The sequence below is a fragment of the Dermacentor andersoni genome, chromosome 9 (assembly GCF_023375885.2).
Source record: "Dermacentor andersoni chromosome 9, qqDerAnde1_hic_scaffold, whole genome shotgun sequence".
NCBI lineage: Eukaryota > Metazoa > Arthropoda > Arachnida > Ixodida > Ixodidae > Dermacentor > Dermacentor andersoni.
The window spans coordinates 18,709,070-18,730,539 of NC_092822.1; the positions used below are offsets into that span (position 1 = coordinate 18,709,070).

The 21,470-nt window shown below is 45.5% G+C and overlaps 1 protein-coding gene across 5 annotated transcripts in view; it reads right to left on the bottom strand.

Annotated features, from left to right (window-relative positions):
• Positions 1 to 6,970: 6,970 nt before the first annotated feature.
• Positions 6,971 to 21,470, bottom strand: part of LOC126527166 (complement C3-like) — a 78,527-nt gene continuing 64,027 nt past the window's right edge. For all 5 annotated transcript variants that reach the window (XM_055068595.2, XM_055068594.2, XM_055068592.1 and 2 more), the window contains 8 exons: positions 20,574 to 20,661; positions 19,798 to 19,869; positions 19,526 to 19,631; positions 18,072 to 18,161; positions 13,594 to 13,698; positions 11,780 to 11,863; positions 10,318 to 10,462; positions 6,971 to 8,884 (listed from right to left, as the gene is read on the bottom strand). In XM_055068595.2, coding sequence (XP_054924570.1) covers positions 8,746 to 8,884; positions 10,318 to 10,462; positions 11,780 to 11,863; positions 13,594 to 13,698; positions 18,072 to 18,161; positions 19,526 to 19,631; positions 19,798 to 19,869; positions 20,574 to 20,661 — 829 coding nt within the window. In that variant the 3' untranslated portion in view covers positions 6,971 to 8,745. The remainder of the gene's footprint in view (positions 8,885 to 10,317; positions 10,463 to 11,779; positions 11,864 to 13,593; positions 13,699 to 18,071; positions 18,162 to 19,525; positions 19,632 to 19,797; positions 19,870 to 20,573; positions 20,662 to 21,470) is intronic.

Genomic DNA, 21,470 nt, shown 5'->3' on the forward strand with positions numbered 1-21,470 from the left:
TTCAAGGAGTAGTAGTTTCGATGTGAAAGCGCCCATTCATTGCGACCCCAATGATGGGCACACTGAAGTTGCGTTCCCGCTGCCGCACTTGTGCTGTCAGGCTATCGGCTGCACATGCGCTGCCTCAGCGCGGAAGGTTAGAAGGTCTCCAGAGGTGTGAGCGACGTACAGTGCGGTTTGACTGAAAAAAAAAACAAAAAAAGAACGATGCCAAGTGGAAGCACCGTCACGTTCCGCTAGGCGCCTCAGCGGAACCATGGGCAGCGGTGTGCCTTCTGGCACGAGCGTTGTCCGCACGTCCACCATAGGGTTCCTGTCCATCAGCTGTGGACATACCACAGCGAGGTGCACACACGGGTCTGAGCGGAACGAATAGTAAATGTCTAGAGAGAGCTATCTAATCATCTCCACAAAGGCCGACGGCTTCGCCAGTCGGTCTCGTCTCGTGCACCAACAGCATTCGACGTTCTTAGGTGGTTCTACATCCCAAGAACGGGGCGAGTTTGACCCTGCGCATCGTGGGTGAACTGACGGCAACCAGCGCATTCGCTATGTCGCCGATGGAGGTTTGCAAGCCGTGCACTCACCTTGTCGCATCCCTTGCCCGTGAACTCCGTAGATGCTAATTTGGGCAGAAGGCAGCCTGTTCTCGCCTCAGTGCTAGCTGAGCATTGCTGATGTTGATTCTTTTTGGAGATGAAGATTCGACTCGGTTTCAACCAAGAGATATATGGGTCATGCCCACTATATTGGGGAGCAATGAAGATGAACAGAACGAAGATAAAAACGACAAAGGAACGGCTAAAGCCAATCCATTTTCTTTCAATCAAACTGATTTAGGAATGCTGTATATTCACGTTTCTCGGTTATTCCTACATTTTCATAAACTCATGCTCTCAAATCTATCCGTTTTGATTTTAACCCACCTATTCCAACAATAAATAATTGAATAAAGTCCAGGAGGGACCACATTATCGATCCCGCCTGTACTTTATTAGATCCGCAAATCTTTTTTCGCTCATTTAATTATCCATATTCGCTCGCATCCCATACCTTTGTATGCCCTGATGCATTAACCCTCGCATTAAAAAAATTACTTGGATAATCCCCCAGAGTAGGTACATGCCATTAAATCAAAGGATCTACATATATATGTACATCTACAACTGTTTCCTTAGAGCAGCAAATTCCGTAAAACATTTCAGATTGAAGCAACGCTGACGCGCTTGTCCTATCCCAAACCTAAACGTTTACGTGCGCTGCTCTAGAATTGTGCTCTTTCCACTATGTCTGTTGTGCTGCGAAACTCCGTAAATTAACCATTTCTGGCTTGCCGTTGTCTGTCGTAACTGACGAGCAGGACTTTGAAAAATCGTATGCGCCAACTTGTCCTGCCTTCGGATATTCCTGTCCTGTATTCTTTCGCAGAATATATTCAGAGACACACCCACCAGACGAATGTATTGCCGTAAAAAAAAATTTCATTGTGACTCCTGCAGTACAGCCTCAACCTTATTGTTATTTTTTTCCTTTCTTTCCATATTTTTTTTTTCGGGTTGCTTTTCGTTTGTTGCTTAAGCAAACAACTTGTTTGGTCTTCGTCATACTGTTCAGTCTTGGGCTTCTTTCGCCTTTTATGTTTCATTTATTGAGCGTCAGAAAGTGCCTACTCATAATTCTGGATTGGCAAGGCAGCACTTACTTTGCGTGTACTGTACATACGCTTCGCTTCCTCAGACGTACTTACGTATGTAACGTGGAACACTGCCTGAGCCTGCCAAGTGGCCGACAGACTGCAGTGTGAAACGCCTGCGGTGCTCAGCTTAGATGCACTAAGTGGTTCGCTTGCTGCCTTACAACCTTGCACGGCGCTATTATGTCATCAATAGGCTGGGGATGGCGCTGACGAAGTCAGCAGTACTGTGCTTGAGCTTCGAACATTGCATGTGCCCACTATACGGGATTCGCCTGTATAATAAATATGAATTACTAAATAATAACGTAATAATTTTAGTTAAAAATTAAATTGCTGGGTTTTACATGCCAAAACCACGATCTCATTATGAGGCTCGCCGTAGTGGGGAGGCACTCCAGTTTAATTTAGATCTCCTGTGGTTCTCTAACGGGCGTCCAATACATGGTACACAGGTGCCTTTGCAATTCGCCCCCATCGAAATGCGGCCACCGCGACCGGGATTTGAACCCGCAACCTCGTTCTTACGACGGAACGCCAAAAGCCACTAAACAAACAGGGTGGGTATACACCACACACTGAGGGTGTTTTGCTGTGACATCGCGCCTCGTAACCACCCCTATGTTTTCCTAGCGTTTACAGCAAAGTTGCCGGTGTCACTTTTCTGCGCATGTGTCGTGAGTGGTGGTGGTTGTCGGAAGAGTACGAATCATTTTTCACGTCTGCAGCTGCGCGCTGCTCCCGTTGTCGAGGTTCCTGGTCCCACTCTTTAGAAGTAGCGCCTTGTTTTTGTTCAGCGAACGCCGCTACATTTTCTCGCGCATCTTTACGGAAATCATTTTTCTTGCAAGTAAACCACTCGTGAATCTTGTGGCTAGCTGTGTTTCTCGTTGGGTACTTCCCAGTTCAATAGCAAGAATAGTTCACAGACCTCGCAGAAGCTAACGCAGTTCTTTGTTCAAATAAAGATGGCCAGTTTTACTGAACGCTAGGGGGGTCATCTTTTATTTATCCGATAATTATTGGTAATATAATGTGATGTATATATTGCTACACACTAGACACTGCAGTGCTTTCCTGCGCCACGTTCTTGGCCTGTTCAATTAAAAATTTTGCGTGACTCGTGCTGGGCTTAAACCAGGGTTTCCCAGCACAGAATCCCAATGCTCTGCCCATTACGCCACAGACGCATGCATACGCTTTTCGTGCCAACGCTAGCTAGGTACGCTGGCGGACAACTTTCGGCGGCAGTGAAGAAAAAGCTATAGTGGTAAAGCACGCACATGTAAACGCGCACTCCTGAAAAGGAATTCCTGTTGCATAGCGTCCCCTATAGCACGGCGATAGCCGCGCTCTTGCTCATGCACCCTCCCCTGTCACTTTTGCCCTTGTAGATTAGGTGGCTCGAAAGAACGCATTTCGCGCAAGCCCACAGGCTCACTTCTGTTCGCAGTATCATGTAATAAACGATATCATTCTGACAGTGTGGTTACCTTGTCGTGAACACTACACTCCCCTATTCTCACACGCGGTAGCTTAAGCTGTAAAAGAGAAAACACAAACCTGTTATTTGCAATAGCAAACTACAATAAAAACATCAACCGCGTTCCTGCCAATGTCATGTTCTGTGTTTTATGATGCAAAACAGGCACGGTAAGAAAACTTAGCATAACAAGACAAATTGCCCCGCACCGAGTGTTACGTTTTACTTATCTCCTTTTCTCTTCCGAGTCTGGGCTAAACCGAAACCCTTGGAAGCTTGGCTGATGCAGCAGCTGTTTCGAGAAACAAAAAGCGCTGTAAGATGCTGCCGGACAACTTGTACAGTAACGCATGCGCAGAGGATCCGCCCCCGCAGCTGTCGCGAATTCCTTTGCCACAGAAGGTTGTCCGCGAGTATAGCCAACACCACTTGGATAGCACAAGGTCTGTTCACTCCGATCCATGACGTCATGCTACGGCCTGACAACCATATAATCTACATATTATAAGGGGGATGCTCCCGAGTAAGCCGTGGTGATTTTCACCTCACCGCTTTTGTCACGCCAGCCTTGAAAATAGAAATTTCAGGCCACGTAACATGACGTCACGGATCGGAGTGAACAGGCCTAGTGCTATCTAGGTGGTGTTGGCATAGCTCCCCGGAATGATTAACGCGCGCGTCCCATCACATAGCAGCAAGTTGGTTGCCAAAGCGAGGGCATGCCAGTTTCTCCCGTCCTTCGACCAGCCAGATGCAGTGTACACTACCTTCGACATAGACCCACTTTCGCCAGTCTGCGTGACATTGTATACCAAAAAATACCAGGCCACAACTTAGCACCGCTAACTCCATAAGTTTGCCATGCCATACTTAGATCGTGATTATTGTAACGTCTCGACAGCTACACCGGCGTGGGTCGCGCAAAACCTTGCACACTCATTTATGAAGGAGACGTTTCTATACCTCCTATTTCTTGAAAACTTGCGATTTCGTGCACACTGTGGCGCGTTCGCTCAGCACCCCCCGAATTTTATGTTAGGTACTTTCAAGGCGGGAGAAGTCCACCTCCAATGCTGTAAAGAAACGCGCCACCGATGGCAGTATCGAACCTCTGCCTTCGGGCACACTGGCACACTGCTCTAACCATTAGGCCAAAATCGCACGCATGCTTCAGTCGTGACAAAGTAGCTCTTTGAAACACGTGGCGTGTGAGCCAGGTGCCAGTTTCGCACATTCTTTCCTCGCGAGAGGTAGCACTTTGAAGACACTGTGTTAGGCTGCAATGCGCTCGGAATCGGCCCACGCTTTCTGCGAGACACCTTCGAAGTGGTTTCAAACTTCCAATAATGTTACGACATTGAAATGTATAACTTTTGTTATCCTGGGTACAATAAATCAGCCTTGATGCCATAGGCATGGTCTCGTTGCTGTAGTCGCCGACACCCTCCCGTCACATCCACAACTGCTAACCTTGGCTCACCTGATAGCGCTTTGCACAGCCCCAAACGTTGCCCCATGAACCTGCGCAATGGTTCGCATAACACCCGACTCCATGGTAGTGTGTATAAGCGCGACTGGACGAGGACGAAGAAAGAAACAGATACACAGACACAGCGCTTCACTTTCAACTATAGATTTTATTTTCGCACGCATCGATAAATATATACCGTGCGAGCGGAAACAAACGTAACAGCAAAAAAGAACATCGAGTGGTGCATTTCGTTGAACCGAACACGTGTGCAAGGCAAGGGAAAAAAAACATGTACTACAATGGTCACAAAGATAAACCAAGGAATCGTATCTCCTTTTCCGATAGTGACACCGAAGGCTTGCTTACGCACTTTTGCTCTAATTTTGCTATCTCGTAGGCCTCTACAATCTCCCTCGTCATCCTGCTATGAGCCTTATACAGAATGGAAGTGCTTTCAAACATGGGCTTGCAGGAACAATTTCGGCAGTGAATACCCAAATGACCCGAGATTACCTTAGTGACGTTATATTGATGCTCTCTTAATCTCTCGTTGATGCATCTGCCGGTTTCACCAATATACGTTCTTCCGCATGAAGTCCAGTCGCGCTTATACACACTAGCAGGGATTCTAACCAACTAGCCCGCCAACTTGTTTTAACCCGACTCCCATCGTGCGTGGGATGGTATGGCATGGCATGGCAAGAACTTTATTTTGGCCCAGAGAAACTAGGGCCAGAGGGCAAAAGACCCCAGGCTATGTCGGTGGCTCCGCCCACGTAGGCACCGGTAGGCCAAAGGCTTTCCCGATGTCGTGAGCTGTCCGGACGGGCAGGAGTTGATCTTGGAGGACTTCGCTGGATATGCGCCGACTCCAGTCCTCCTCACTGTTGAGATCCGAAGCCCTTTGGTTGGGGCACAGCCAGAACATATGATTAAATGGATACGGAGTGTGTCCACAACTTTTACATTCCGCGGGAAAATCCTGGTCAATTTTGTTTAGTACAAAAGGTGTGGGATAAGATGTAGTTTGAATCATTCTTAATGTGACTGCCTGAGCTCGGTTGAGCTTCTGATGGGGGGGGAGGAAAAAACCTCCTGCCGTCCCTATGGTGTGAGGTGATCTCGTGAAAAGTACTAAGTGGGTCTTTGTAGGAGCCGCAGTCATCCTGGAGCAGTTACTGATCTGATGCACGGCATGTGAGATCTTGCACAGCAGACTGAGCACAGCAGAGTGAGCACAGCAGAGCTCGCTAGGATTGCAGCCATTTGGGCTGACCGAGTGGGTCTGATGAGCCGGAAACCTGACTAGGTGTGAGCTATCAAGTTGCTCGTAAATATGAGTATTAAGACTGTGTATAAGTAACTTGTGTTCTTCCATTGAGACGAAGCCGGCTGAGTGTGGGATGTGGAGTTATATTTTAGTACATGCTCATCAAAAGTTTTGTTAATATTGGAGCATTACGTTTACAAATCCGGAACTCGGCAATGAAAACCACTATCACGACTCTGAAAACTGCATTTGTTAGAAATTAAAAATGTATTTCGTGCTTATTGCGTTATGTACGAAAAGACGACTACAGCAAGTCTGCGCACCATTCGGTCTTCTTGTTCTCGTCGTTTCATGCATAGCGCAACAAGAAAGCATGGACAGCCGCCAACTAGCTCCTACCATGGCCCTATTGAAGAATGTGTGAAACTACAAAAGAAAAACTGCCATTTCTTGGTTTTAAACGCTCAGCCCTAGGGAAATTCTAGGGCACACCTCGGGCAGTTTTCGGGTAATTATTCGCAGGCACTTCTATGGCAGATCACGAGTTCCTAACTGCCATCCCCAGGGTAGTATTCGGGCAGTTCCCAGGCATATTTCGGGCAGCTTTCGTGCACGTGGGCGAGTGCTCAGCAATTTTTCGTGCACATACAGGGTAGGTCTGAGAAGGTAAATGCGCACTTTTCTGCTCACTTTTATGGCTTTCTTTGTCCAGTTATTGGACACATGGTGCGGTTTTCTAGTATTTCTCGGGTACACGCATGAACCAGAAAATTCATTTGCATGTCACAATGAAGTTACACCTTCTAGTTGAGAACCACTTAGCCTCTATTCTTGTAAGTGTTTCTTCTTGACAAGCACATGCGTATATCGGCACTTCGGCGACATATTGTAACTATGGTTTTGAAACTGACTCCCAGAAAAAGGTTAGCACGATTTGTGGGTATTGTGTGTACTTGAGTTGGTATGCACGTCAACTCATAGATTTCAGGGGTACCTTTCGGTTGTATAGCGCTTCACATCCAAGGGAATTCACCAGCACAAAGCACACGTCCATCATAACTTACAATTTCATATTTATTATCTCTTCATTTGTACAGTGGCCGAAAAAAAAAGTATTTTTTCTGGCAAAGCACAGACGTACATGCTTTATTTTGGTGAATGTAGCTGCACTTCGCTGACTATGTGACCAGTCTTTTGACCTGAAAGCACTTCACTATATTGGCTACGCCACGATGGCAACTTCATTAAGTAACTCCGCGAGGTATATATGATGCCGTGAAAACACAGCGTTGGCCCCACTACGCAGGTCACTTGATCAAGTAACTCCAAAAATTCGTATGAACTTGCTAATTTACACATAGGGACTGGCAACTGACAGTTTCACCTACTACTACCCACACATGTATCTGGCGCAATGACAAATTTTAGCCGACTTATTGTAGCATTTCTTTCGACCTGCTCCCTGCAGAATACGTGCATTCATGCTCTACGAGTCACGTTAGTGGAAGGTTGAAAACCCGTTTCCTGCGTGTGGTACTTTACTGTAATGCTTAAATTAAATCAGCGTTGACCTGTTTGTAAACAGTTCTGCACATTCGACCCGCCGAATTTGCGAAAATGGCACCGTGATCAGGTGAATGCTTATTAGGTTCTCTATTACTGTGCAATGCAGCATTGTTTTTTGCCCTCCCTTATTACTCAGTTATTCTTTACCACTGCATTACACTCTTAACTCTTGGTAACAGCAAGTTAAGTGCAAATGAAGCCACTTCAGCAAGAACAGGTGCCAGTTTCGAGTGCGTAGTTTAGCACTGATAAATGCGTGCTAAGACTGAAGTATTTGTGTTAAGAGTATTTAGTCAGGTGCACGTTATATCAATTAAGAGAACTTTTCGTATTTTGAATGCTACAAGAAAACTGAACCAAAAGAGTTCATCGTACATATGTAATAAGCGTCTAAGACTTTTACCAGCGCATCGTGTTGGCACAAAGGTGACTTTTGTGAAAGCTATGAAGACAGAATTTCATCAGTGTGTTTATGATCGAATATGAAAACCTTTCGACTAGCTTTCTTTTTCTGATGCCTACAAACATGTAATCTCGGCGATTTTTGTTTACTGCAGCAGCAGAATTACGGAAGCTAATTACCATAGACTGCAATTTGTGCGCACTTTCGAGCGTGACATTCATCACACATCTAGTACATCATGGTGTGCGTAAGGAACAAAGGGGGCGTTATTAGCATTTGACGGTACTCATTAAGGCCCGAATTAGACAAGACCTGTCAAGTGGACCTGTTTTATAGATTGTCCACCTAATGTTTCTTATCGGCCACATCAGTTTATGAAATCAGCTGAGATGTGCAAGTTAGTTTGATTGATACGTTCTCTTCCCTCTTTTGTTCTTCCGTACATTTTGCAGAACTGCTCCGCTTTATCTATACTGGTAAGCAGTGGTTTGAAACAAGGTACGATTCTTTGAACGATCTGTCACACAGCTACTTATACTGATAATCACAAACAGCATTCAACGAGTTCCAAAAGTCGGAGCGACAGTGTCTGGAAAAGCAGGCCATGGTATCGCGTGCCGCGTCTTACTATGCTTAAGTATCGCACATTAAGTAGGAAGGCCCTGAAATTACTAGACATTTCTCGCTGTGACACAAAATGGCACTGAGTATTCACTAACAATTACGATGCTGGCTGAGGACATAGCTGACCTCCGCAATCTTTCCGAGTGGTTTTGCACAGTAATCGCATGAGCGCCATCGCCAAATCCTCGTCGTAGGTAGGAGGCAGTATAGCGTGCGATTCAAGGACACGGCTTGGCTACGCATGACAGCCCCCTTGTCTCTCAAATCCCGACGTGAGCCACTGGAGAACGGAGTACATTTTCGTTGCCCTCGTTGACGACGAGTATCCGTGAATGCTGAAGACGCGCACATCCTTGTCGAAGGTGTACTTCATCCTGAAAAGAAAAAAAGTTCAGATAAATGCGCACGAATTCATGAAAACACACGAATGCTACCGCGGAACCCAACAAATTATTATTCTGTTGGTTCTAAATGTGGCTCAATGTATGTGAGCCCTCCTACGAAACGATTCTCATGCATTATAGATTCCATGCAAACATAGGCCATATTAACTGCCCCCATCCTACGAGTCGCCGATTGCTTCACTCCGCAATCGGCAATTCGTGACGTCATATACTTACCATGACGTCATATATTACGACGGCACCTGCTCGCGCCTTGTTAATACTTTATTCGTTAAGATAGAATACGTTGTATTGTAAAAGAGCCATAGGCTAACCTTAGCAAGTTGGAAGAACTCTTGCTGAGCCACGACTGCTTAAATGGGGAAAATAATTGTAAGAAAATCCTGACGTCAGATTGACGTATCGGCGTTAGGGTTCAAGTGTCATATTCCGAGGATGAACTTTGACCTTCACTTTCTCTTCCAATAGACAAACCTTTTACCGCACCGTCAACGAGAACAGTGGTTTAAAGCAACTGCTTATCAATAGACTGATTTAATGCTTGTATTTGTCTTTACTTGTTCAATTCCAATAACAGAGGGCTCTAGCTCATCAATAAATTATTAGCGTTTGCGAAATACTGGGTTACCATAGAGGCGTATGGCCGCAACACTGGTAGTGACATCTTGTGATTCAGTGCCTTACCTTGACGCGACACAAAACTTGTCAACACTGCAGTGACCTGCCGCATCCTACTTAACCGCTGGTTTAAAGCGTTGGTAGCACTCGGGGCGGTAGCTTAGTGGCGAGGGCCTTCCGCTGCAGATCTCGAGTTCACGGGACCGAACCCCGGTCGCGGCGGAGGCCGCATTTCGATTAGGTCGAAACGCAAAAGACTCTCGTGAACCTATATTTAGGTGCGCGTTAAATAACCCCGGGCGGCCAAAGTTTATCCGGCATAGTTCACCATCAGATCGGGGTTTTGGCACGTAAAATTCTAGAATTTAATTAATTTGCATTTCGAAGCTTTGGTAGCGACATATTTGCCAACGTGCACTGCTTTTGCGATTTTCCTTATACGATAACACTCACGCGACATCAAAAAAAGATTTTCGAACGCATTGTAGTTGGCCAAAGCGTCACGAGGTGGCGCGGTACTCCGCAGCTGTTTAATCAGCCTTTTCTGCATGATCTCCGGTGACATTGTTGCAAATAAATTCGTTGCAATTCAACATGCCACCGCGGTCTACGGCTCTGGTAATACTTAACTGGCAATCAGTTCGCGGACAAGCCAAAGCTCCGTATTATTTAGTCGACAGTCGAGGCTCGTCCAGCTGTGCTTGTTTTCTATATCGGTGCTTATTCCTTTCCGCGTTCCCTCGCAATACCGCAAGACGAACCAAACCCCGCGAGTCAAGTCTTACACTGTCTCGCCGTCTTTCTCGAACGGCTCGCTGTCTCGGCCGAACACGAAGTAGCGCACTCCCTCGATGAGGTCCGCCGAGGTGCACAGCGCTCTCGCCACGAACAGCTTGGTGCCCGTCATGGCCGACGCACTGTTCTCCGCACCTGCGAGGTTATTAGGATTGATGACGTCAGTTTCGTTGTTTCCTTTTAGAGCCTCCAGCGCCACTTCGTGTCGTCTGCTCACGTTCCCGGAAGAAAATGAGCAGACGGACCCGTGGTGACGCATCTTCGCGACCGCGAGTCGTAAACGCCCCTCTAGGACGAAAGAATGCCCTCCAAGCTTCAATTAGTCCTGTGTTATCGTAATCAGAGCTTTGCAAGCCATAAAAGACAAATAATTAAAAAAAAAAGTTACTGACATTCTCACGGTACGACTGAGCGATTAGACTGAGCGTTATCAGGATCCGCCCGGCCCAACCACTTATTTGATTACACTGCCCCCGAGATCGGTCCATATTATTTTGTTTCCGCCGATGCCGAGGATGCCGACAGAAGGACCTGCGATGCTGCCATCGTCAACTCTACGCGATACCGTCATCATTTTAGGCAAAGTCTGGTTATAACTAGTTTATTATTTCTGAATAAATAATGGTCCACCTTAAAAGCGAGACAAATTTCAAACTAATTACGATGGCGGAACTCTTTTTTTTATTTTAGACCGATATACGACAGGTAGAACTTGCACACACTTTGGCCTAAAAGGGATACTAAATTTTGGCGTAGAATCGTAATTTTGCTGTCGGCATGCGTGCAGGTGACGTCATACCTGCCGCCATTCGTCGTCCACACAACCCAGGTTTTTAAATACGGACGTCTTAGGTTTAACAGTGCTAGTAACGCGAGCATTGGTGAATTTGGCTATGGTAAGTTATATGTATCGGAAAGCCTGCTTACAGAGAGAGAGAGAGAGAGAGAGAGACTCTTTATTAGAAAAGCAGAAAATTTTGCCGGCGCGTATACAACCGCTGGCATGCTACTCTTTATAGGGATGGGGAATGGGATGAAAATATTTCAGAAGAGAGTGGAAGAAAAAGAGAATAAATATAAATATGAAATACGCAAGTGGACTTGATACTGATAGTTACAGGTGACATGGCGGGTAAATTTAGACTTTTGTATATGAAATGTAGAATCTTTAAAGCTTTCCTATTAGACCAATTTCTGACAGGTATTTGAACGATAAATCCAAAACCCGCCGCTGTTTTGAAGGGCCGGGCTTTGGACCTAAGATGCTGGATAATGGTAATGGAACGTGGCAAATCATGTCCATTTGTTGCTCAAAAAATTGTCTCTCGTCGCGGTACGCGGGGCCTTCTAGTAATATGTGCTCCATTGTCTCTAAGTTGCCACAGTTGTTTACAGAATTCCGCATGCAGTCTATTGCTACCGAAGAAAACCATCGAACGTGCTGTTCAGTACCTTCCTTGATAACCGTGTCCACGCGAAAGGTGATGTGCCTGTAGCCGTTGATGACGGTGTTCGAGAACACTGTTCCAATCCACACTGCGAAAAAAAAAAAGAACGAATTTCATTATAGCATTTCATACGGGAAGATACGGTACTCGAAAAAAGTAAATTACGGCGTAGACCGCTCGAATTGCAGGCCACAGTATTTTGAAATGCCAGTAGCCAGCAAAATATGTGGTACACTTGAAACATGTCGATTGCCTTAACTGGTTGGAGTCCAAAATCTTCCGCTTCGGACCTGTCGTTCTTTTTCTTTTTTGTCCTTTCTCACTGTTTTATTGAGGCAGAACTGCCGCTTATCTACCCTGCACCACTTGTCAAAGATATAATAACACTTACATGGCTCCGCAGCTGTCCAGCAAAAAAAGAAAATCGTAAATAAAAAAAACAAAGAAAAGGTACTCTCGCGACTGCTTGAAAATCAAAACTGGAGGCAGTGAGCGAGTAGGCAGAAGTGAATGGATGGCTACGGAGGACTGACAGGCAGGGTCACCTCCATTTCGTTAAACTAATAAAGTGACTGTGGTTTTCGCTTTAAGCCTATAATATCTTGTTTCATTGATTGGGTGATATTGGAAAAGCTAACAAATTTTGCCGCCGGCTTTTCTAGGACGATTGATAAATAAATGAATAGACATAAATTACTTGAGCAAATTAGCAAATAAACACACGGGCACACAATGACAACCACTACGGTGTCGCCAGGTTTGAATCTACGAGCAATGTGGTGGATGTGACAATGCATTTGAAACCACGTGCGCGTGAGTGTGCAGCCCAAACACAATAAGCAAGCGAACAAAACAACGGAAATACAAAGTAATTAAGCTACAAGCACGACTGCAAAGGAACGTTGAATGACGTCCTCAATGATTAAAAAAATGGTGCACCAAAGACGAGTCACTTACGCACTGGAAGATGCAGGTAAAAAACTAAATGAACAAGTACAAAAGTAAGAATGTTACTCCGAAATCAGGACATTACAGGACTATGCACGACTGATAATCCGCGTTTTTATAAGGGGCCCTGCAATACTTTGTTAAGCCGCCACTCTTGCTCTAGCTCTGTAATCAGGGTGCCAAAGAAGTTGGAGTAAAATTATTTCTGATAATTAGCGCCTCCAAATCAATGTTATCGTAGTATTGTTATCGATCTAAAGTTATCACTGGCAGAAGCTTCGAAATACAAAATGAGTCACCTTCAATTCGAATTTTCATGGCTATGAATGTGACATTTCGCTGTGCTATGACGTGGAACTGCGGCACCCAATGGGAAAGCGGGCAATTCAATCTAGCGTATGACACGTCAACGCGCCATGGTTGCCAACCATGCTGATCTTGTCGTTGATTACGGCGTTTCTGATGTCATACCTTGGAGCTTGGCCCGCCATATACTTCGCCTCGTGTTGGGAGTGTTACGCGGCGTCACTTTCATCGTTATAACGCCTTCCGCGTGGCTGTCGTGGTAATTAGGCAAAAATTAAGGCGGTTGTGAAAGGCACTATCCTAGTTCTTTTCTTTTTTCGAAGTAATCACAAAACCGTGCGAACGCAACTCGCACATTATTTTATTTTTCTTTAACCAATTATCATACTGCGCCGATCGACGTCGTGCCAGTTGCACGACGTGCTATCGTGCCGGCCAACAAGCTATCGGTACTTCCCAACAAGGGCGCGTTGCCGTGCCCCTTTGAGCTGACAAACTCTTCGCCTACTGTTATTCATCATGCTCGCTTTGTCGTAGTTAATAGTGAGAAAAGTTGTCCGTTACCGAAATCATGTTGCTGGCAGACGAGTTCTCGCAACTTCTCTCGCTTCTTGAATATTGTCCCGGCCCTTTCGACGTCCATAAAGGGCTCTTTCCTCGGGCAGTGAGCTGAAGAGCAATGCGAGTGCCTTCGTTATTTCTCTGTTATAAACGTGCATTAATAAGTTGCCGGCACGATAGAGGGTGCCAGCTAATGTTTTTTTTTCTTTTTTTTTTTTCACATGAGAAACATGGTAACACATTGCGAGTCACGCAACACCATAAAGATATGGAAGACAATTTGTAAAATGAAATTACAATAATTCCCAACAGCACAAAATGTGACCACAGAGAAATGCAGCCTAAGTTGTCACAAACTCTTACAGATGAACCAAAAATGTATAAACCGTCAGGAGCAAAAAATTCATACGGTGTACATGGTATATGCATAATCTCATACAACATCCCTCCTGTGATGTCCTTTGCTGACCCTTGGGTGAAAACTTTATTCAAAATGTCCGGTGATTTGGGCGGGGTGGGGCCATAAGCACCCCAGCCTAGGTAACGGCCTCGAGTCCTTGGACACAGGTGGCATCCTCGGCGTTCCAGACGGCCCACAGTTCATCGGTGAGGTCGTGGCTGAGTCGCGTCTTGCGGTTCGAGACTGCCATGTGTATACCCCGTCCTTCGAGGGCTCCTGCTACTCACTACCGATGCATTCCCACAGCATGTGCTGCAGTGTCGCACTGGCTCCGCACGCTTCACACTCGTCGGATGAATGATGATGACAATATGTATTTAAAGATCAGGGTAGCAGAGGCGAGGGGTAGCCCGGTTCGGATACGTGTGTGTCTGCTCACTTGCCACCAGGCACCCGCCCGTTTCTCGCTTAGTTTGGCGTGTAGTGGTGGGTATTTGCATCTGTTCAATCGGTAGTGTTGCGTGACGTCTCTGAAAGTGGTCATGCGATGCCCCGCTCTCGTCCATTCCCGTATCGCTCTCGCGGTGGGCGAGATGTCGGGATTGCCGGCGGACGCGGCGACTGGGCATGCAATGTTCTCGAGCCATTGTCCTCGGCATGCAATGTTCTCGAGCCATTGTCCTCGGCATGCAATGTCCTCGAGCCGCGGCGTGGGCCGTATCGTTGCCCGGGAGCGGAGGGTCCACCGTGTGGGTGGGGTCCACACGAGGAAACTGTCGTTTTTGGGGCAAGTATTGCCGTCGTGAGTTTGGAGAATGCGGGCCGCTTCCCGGGAGATCCTTGAGGCATAAATATATAGATAATGTCAGTTTCACTAGGAAAAGGGAAAAGTGAACTTCTTATGCTGGTATCGATACTTCGCACTGAGTGACTTCCAAATACTCTTGAGAGCGCCAGGCGCAGGTTTCTGGAGTAACCCTTGGCCATTGTTTCACTATGGAAATTTTCCTTTCAACGTGCAGGATTGTTAAAGTTAGTTTGACAGTTCTGCAAGTGAAAGCTCACTAAGTTATAATAATAGAAGATCAGAGCAAGTGCTCTGATTTAAACTGCTTCTAAGCTTCCGGAACACAGGTAAAACAAACACAAGCAGACAAAAACAAATTGCCCCCCGCTTGTTACCACCGAACGTGTCACTTCTTTACAGGATCCTGAACAAGAAAATTATAATAGCTGTGGTCGTTTCCATGGTTACAGAACCACATGGATCGTTAAAGTGTTGCCGTCTTGCTACCTGAATTGCCAATCGAATTGTTCTCGCTACTAGAATAGACCCACAGGACAACTGCAGGCGCAGTGGGCTTTCGACAAATCACCACGTTACTTAGTATTATTGTTTTGCCTGCGACGCTACAGATAAAACCGATAATGAAAAGCTTGTCCCTTCGGCAGGAGGAGGTGATGTCACGTGCTCTCCAAGTTCAGGGAAAGTGTGTGCATCAGGGCAGCGACAGATATGGTGAACCGCCGGGAAGCAGCTGATGTTTCGGTGAAACTCAACAGCCCTGCAGCCGCAATCATCATCTCGGTTATATCTGAAGAAATAAAGTTAAGGACATCTACAGCCGCATCGACAGGTACTGAGCTTGCTGCAGTTGAATCCATTAGTCGCGATCCACAGCAACAACGGACAGTTTTCTGTGACAGCGATGCAGCTCTCCAAAGCACACAAACGAAATGCGCCACGGACTCAATGAAGTATACTAGTTTCGAAGATTTGACAGACATATCATCGCAGCGACGGCAGGGGAGACGACATACTTCTTCAGTGACTTCTAGGACACTGCAACATCGGTGGGAATGGCTACACCGATTAATGCGCCCGATATGCCCGTGAGAGAGGTCGATGTGTTTCGATTCCGCTTTTTGCGAACTGCCGCTGAGGTTGGGCTTCGCTCGATGTCCTGTGAATGTACACGTGGCCCCTGTGCGACTTGATCGTTTTCGTCGTGTCTCGTTTGCACGCGTTGTTTCCGGATATACGGCTACACCTACCGCCTGGGTTACCCCGATGCGAGCAGATCATTTCGTATCTTCTGTTACTCGGCTTCGCGTTTCCCCAACTTCTGTGCTTTCCTCATTGGAAAAGCCAACAGCCCCACTTGCGACACATGCAGCTGCGACGACGCACACGCCCACATTATCTGCGTCTGCCCGCGCTACAGTGCCGAGAGGCAAGTGACGCGCAGTGCTGGAGCAACTGGACAGTCGTTCCCTATTAGAATGAGAATGTCTAGTCCAGTGCTCCCAAAGAAACTCCGCGCAGAAGGCTTTAGTCACGCTACTCAGGTTCCTGAGGTGTACAGGCCCATAGAGTTTCTCACTATAACACCTAGAGGGTAATCTGGCGCCACCGTCTATGGGAGTTTCTTAAGGGGGCACCGTGCCGTCATGGGAATGACGGTATATGTGTCTGCGAGGCTCGTGTTGGCTGGTGTTGTAAGAGGCTTCGTCTAAAACGTGGATATGGCTACGCAAATAACGCGTTCTCAAAGTAAAATCTTCATAAAATGTTTCCATTCACGCATATTACATCTTTACTCACCCACGATGCATGACCAAGCGAAGACAGGCAAGAACAGACGACCAACTGTTTCAAAGCGAGCGCGAACCTTGTCGTCTGTCCTCCAACTTTAGCGGCCCGCTGATACTTTTTACGTAACATGTAGTCGTACACACAATAACAAGTTCTCATAGTTAAACAAAACATGTTCTCGCGTAATAATAAAGCTAAAACAGCTTTTCACGTGCTGTTCTAGTAGAAAATGAATCATTGTGACAGACGGAACGGTACTTGCCAAGCGCGTCTTCAAGGTGTCCTGTCTCTACGAGAACGATGCCAATCCGAATCCACAATATACCGGCATTCCCATGCATACCACAGCGCAGCAGCGCCAGATTTCCCTCTAGGTAATGTAGTGAGAAACTCTATGTACAGGCCTTCATGGATGGATGGATGGACGCTATGAGCGTCCCCTTTCGAATGGGACGGTGGGTTGCGCCACTAAGAACTTGGCATCATATTGCCTAATGTCCTGCCTAAGTTTTTTAAAAAAAAAGATAAGAAATGAAAAAAATAATTTTTGTGATGATAGACTTTAGAGAGCCGTCTGCTGCCGCGATATATTGTGCACGGTTAGCGTATAGCTCAAGCAGGTGCAATGCCATAGTCACTGCGCTAACACGTGGAATTTCAAAGCCACTTCGTGGATGTTTTTCATGGTCTGCAACGACATGACGGTCTAGGGCAAATCTGCGGCATTTTCAAAAAAATCTTACAGAAATATTTTGCCTATAAACCAATTCCGCGCAGTTCGACACGCGCCTGACTTTTATAAATCGGGGATGATTACGTTACGCAATACCTCCCGAGTCAAGATTGAAAAGGAATGAAAGCAAGATAACTATCCGAGTACCAAAAGACAGTAGAAATGACAGGTAAGCAGTGCTATTACCGCGGTTACCGGCTGTTACCGGCAACGCGTAACTTATTTTTCTAACTTAGGTAACTTTTTTATAGGGTAACGGGAACGTACTTACGGTAACATTTTTGAGTGATGTAGATGGTCACGTTAATAGTTAACATTTGATTTTCAAATGGGTCCACCACGTGCCGCAAAGGTGGAAGCCATCAGACGCCACTGTATAAGCAGAGCTTTTTTAACCTCTAAAAGTACTCAATTTCTTAAGGTTAGTACAAAGTCCTCTCGTAAAATCAGTAATAAGGGTACAAACTTGCTGTATGTAAAATACGGCCTTTATAATTTTTTTTTTTTGTTCTGGTTTCCAGCAACGAAGACCCACAGTCTAAAAATTTTGAGCATGAAGTAACGACAAAGCAACGTGCGTTACTTCTTCTTTTCAGTTTGGTAGTGATAACGGTAGAACGTTACCTACCATTTCCAGGCAACGTAGGGTGGTGACGCGTTCCTTTTATTTGAGCTAACGAGTAATACGTTTCGTTGTTATTTTTTTTTTTTTCTGCAGTAATACTCACAACACTGCCTGAAAGGGGTCTCACCTGCGGTGCATTCGCAGTGTTTTCCTTCGCATACGAGCTTGAGCAGAGGGCTTGTCGAACCGGGGCCGTAGAATTGCGTGCAGGAGTGCACTGCAAAGAGTGCAAACATAGTGCGTCACGTACTCAAACTCTACAGCTGCATTCGTTGCCGCTTTGATTATTATGTTCGCGTACTTTGACAACGCACTGTCTGCAATTCGCAAAGTTGAATACGGGCCGTAAAATAAATTGTAAAAAAGTTAACCCCGTCATATTTTGGTACACATTCAATTGTGCATTTCGATTTCTTGTGGAAGTAATGTCCGCCTCTTTGAGTAATACAGATCAAGCACTAGGCATATGCTGTTTGCCGAAGGCAATTTTAAAGAAATGTTTTGTGGAAAGAAGCAACAGCCGGTATACATCCTTTGCCTCGACGATTTCTGTTGCGAGTCAGTCGTGTGCAGTATCGTCTCCTCTTTCACCTCTCTGTGAATTAATGGTCTCGCTACAGTAATATGAACCAACTAGCCTAGACAAAGTTGCTGTTGCAGCACGAAAACATTTTACAAGGAGCAGCCATGCATCCCATTGCACATTCCCACTCATTTCTCAAAAATATTGCGAGGAACCAAGTTTAAGTGGGGGTGTGAGAAGAATCGAAATTCTTAATTTCAATTTCAATAGATCATGCTATTCGATGCCCATTTCACACGAAATTCCCCTATTCGAAACTGCAGATTATTAGTTTCCGTCCGAACATGAGGGATACGATAACACTTATTGGAGACTCCAGCTAGAGAGGTCAGTGCAAGCGAGAGCTGTTCCTAATGGCTATGCTGCAGGAAAGCTTATAACAACAAAGAGATAACAGAAAACAGTTATTTCTCTTCTACAAGCTTCTCGGTTGACTGGACGTCCTCGTGTTAATGGCATTACATGTATGCACAATATAATGTAAACAAGGCTCATTTTGTCAGCAAGGATTCTCTGCGTAAACTTTATATTTTGGTTTGCTCTAAAAGTAAGCATTCCATTTTTTATTTGGTATTCCAAGGTCGTTTTTTCAACGAATATTCGTCCTTCCTTTAATTCGATTCCGGAATTTCGCTATTTGAACACGCCTAATATTTGCGAAATGTTATGCTTTGAGTACTGGCTGACTTCAGTTCACCTGTTACAATGTTCCGATACTCATCAAAAACAAGTGTTAAAGTTAATAAAAATTTGCAAGTGTTGCGCAAATTCCGATTGGCGCCTCTGCTACGAAAAGGTGTCGTCATAAACGTGCGTTTTATCTGCAGCATATTACACGCTTAATCATTTTAGAGCGTCGTCGCTCAAACGCGAGGTGTATCCGTGCTTACAGCGTCAAGTTGGGGTTCCTGTTCTTTGCGACAGTTTCACTCGCGCACGCGTCAGCATGAGAGCGAAGCTTGCAGTAAGTAGTTTAGTGAAGCCACCTTGCGACTCACTTGGGTTGTAGTAGTCGTAGACTTTGACAACTGCCGATTGAACGTTGTACACGATATGCTGGCGCACTATCCTGAATTTCACGCACGTCGGCGATTGCCACAGTATCTGCAGGGACGAGAGAGAGAGATAGAGAGAGAGAGAGAGGGAGAGAGAGAAATAAATGTTCATTATACGAAACAGTGCCCCGAGCGAGGCCCGAATTTCAACAAATCCGCAAGGTGGAGGTCGCTTCCGATATTCTCGGAATCAGATCACTGCGGTGTTGTCTCACCTTGTCGAAGTAGAGTATGACGTTTTTCTCGGTCATTTCGTACTTTGCGAAAAGTGGGTTTTCATTCCTGGCCTACGGAAAAGAAATAAGACAGGTTTAGTCAAAGTTACACCTTCGCTTCACGCTGCAGGTCGGCTTTTTTTTTTTTCATGTCTTTCAGCCCGTGCCGACGAAGGCAAGCTTTTTCCTTGAAAATTCGTCATAGACACTCTGTTGTGCTTCAACGTAGTATATATAATTTATTTACCTATTTGAAATTTCCTAACAGGCCTCGTACGAGGCATTGAGTAAGGAAAGCTTCGCAATGAGAAATAAATTTAAATTTTAAAACATCAACAATATTCGCATATGCAACGTAATATAGAAACATTCGAGCACAACGGATATGAAATACACACACTTGTAGACAAAACAAACAAAAAGAAGCAGATAGATAGTTTCAGAAATAAACAAAATGGCGATGAACAAACGCAGCCACTCCTACGCCAGTCGAACAACGATAGGAAATAAAAGAATAATAAACGCGAAATATAAGCAAGCCAACGCATGAGTTCAGAGATACAACAAAAGAGCGTACAAACGTAATAAAGAAGTACAAATAAAGAAGAAAGTAGGAACCATGGTGTCCTTTGTCATCGCTCTTCAGTGACATACGGGCTAATTAGCTAGAGTTCTTTTATTACACGTTCTGCTGAGATGAAATCGAATACTATGGATAACATTTACAACGTCCTGGTATATTTCATGTTGAAGATACGGAGAAAGCACGGGCTTACCGCTTCCAAGTCTTTTTCAATCGGCTCGAATCCGCTGAAGAGGCCCACTTCGATTACTGCCATGTTGGAATCATCTCCGCCGATGTAGCTGGAAGAAAAGTTCACAGTTGATTTTGGTGCATACCACTGGTGCTTCATATGAGAGCGTTGTAGCCAGTTCACGCGTCGGGTTACGCCATCTACGCGATCTCTGTAGTGCACTTAATATATCTCTGTAGTGCCCCCTGCTACAATTCCCTTGTGTCGCTGCAAGCATTCGCATAAATAAAATAATACTAAATAAATACTGGTATACAGGACTGCTTGTAGTACCATTCTGCGTTGTTAAGTACAACCAACGGGGATAAAACTATTGTTGCAACGACAGGTTATGTGCAATTTAGCAGCTCGCGAAAGAATGTAGGCTTCAGCGTAATCGTGAATGCATAGTGGCCATATTATCTTCTTTCAACAGCAACAGCATGACACAAAACAAAATTTATCACGCTTTGTGGCTAAACCAGCCACACAAGATGCCCACACATGCACTGCTGCTGCCGGTAGCCTGTCTTCATGTCTCCAGCGTTCCCGTATTTTGTAAACTGCAGTACGCATACGGACAGGCCCAACCTAACTATCACTACTACTAACTACTACTACGGGCTACTCGCTCTTCTAGATAATGAAGTCAGAAACGTGTAAAAAAGCAAATGCTTTCCAAGAAACGTTGTTGCGGCTGTTACATCTTTAATGCGAATGCATTATATGCCTCATTACGGCAAAGTCCGGCGTCGTCGGCGGCGGCGAGACCGAGAGATGGTACCAAAATGGCCGATGGCACAGAGTAAACACGTCAAAGAATGCTCGGACTGACGTCAAATTTCTCAGGAAAGTTTCTGTAAACAGAGGATATTAATG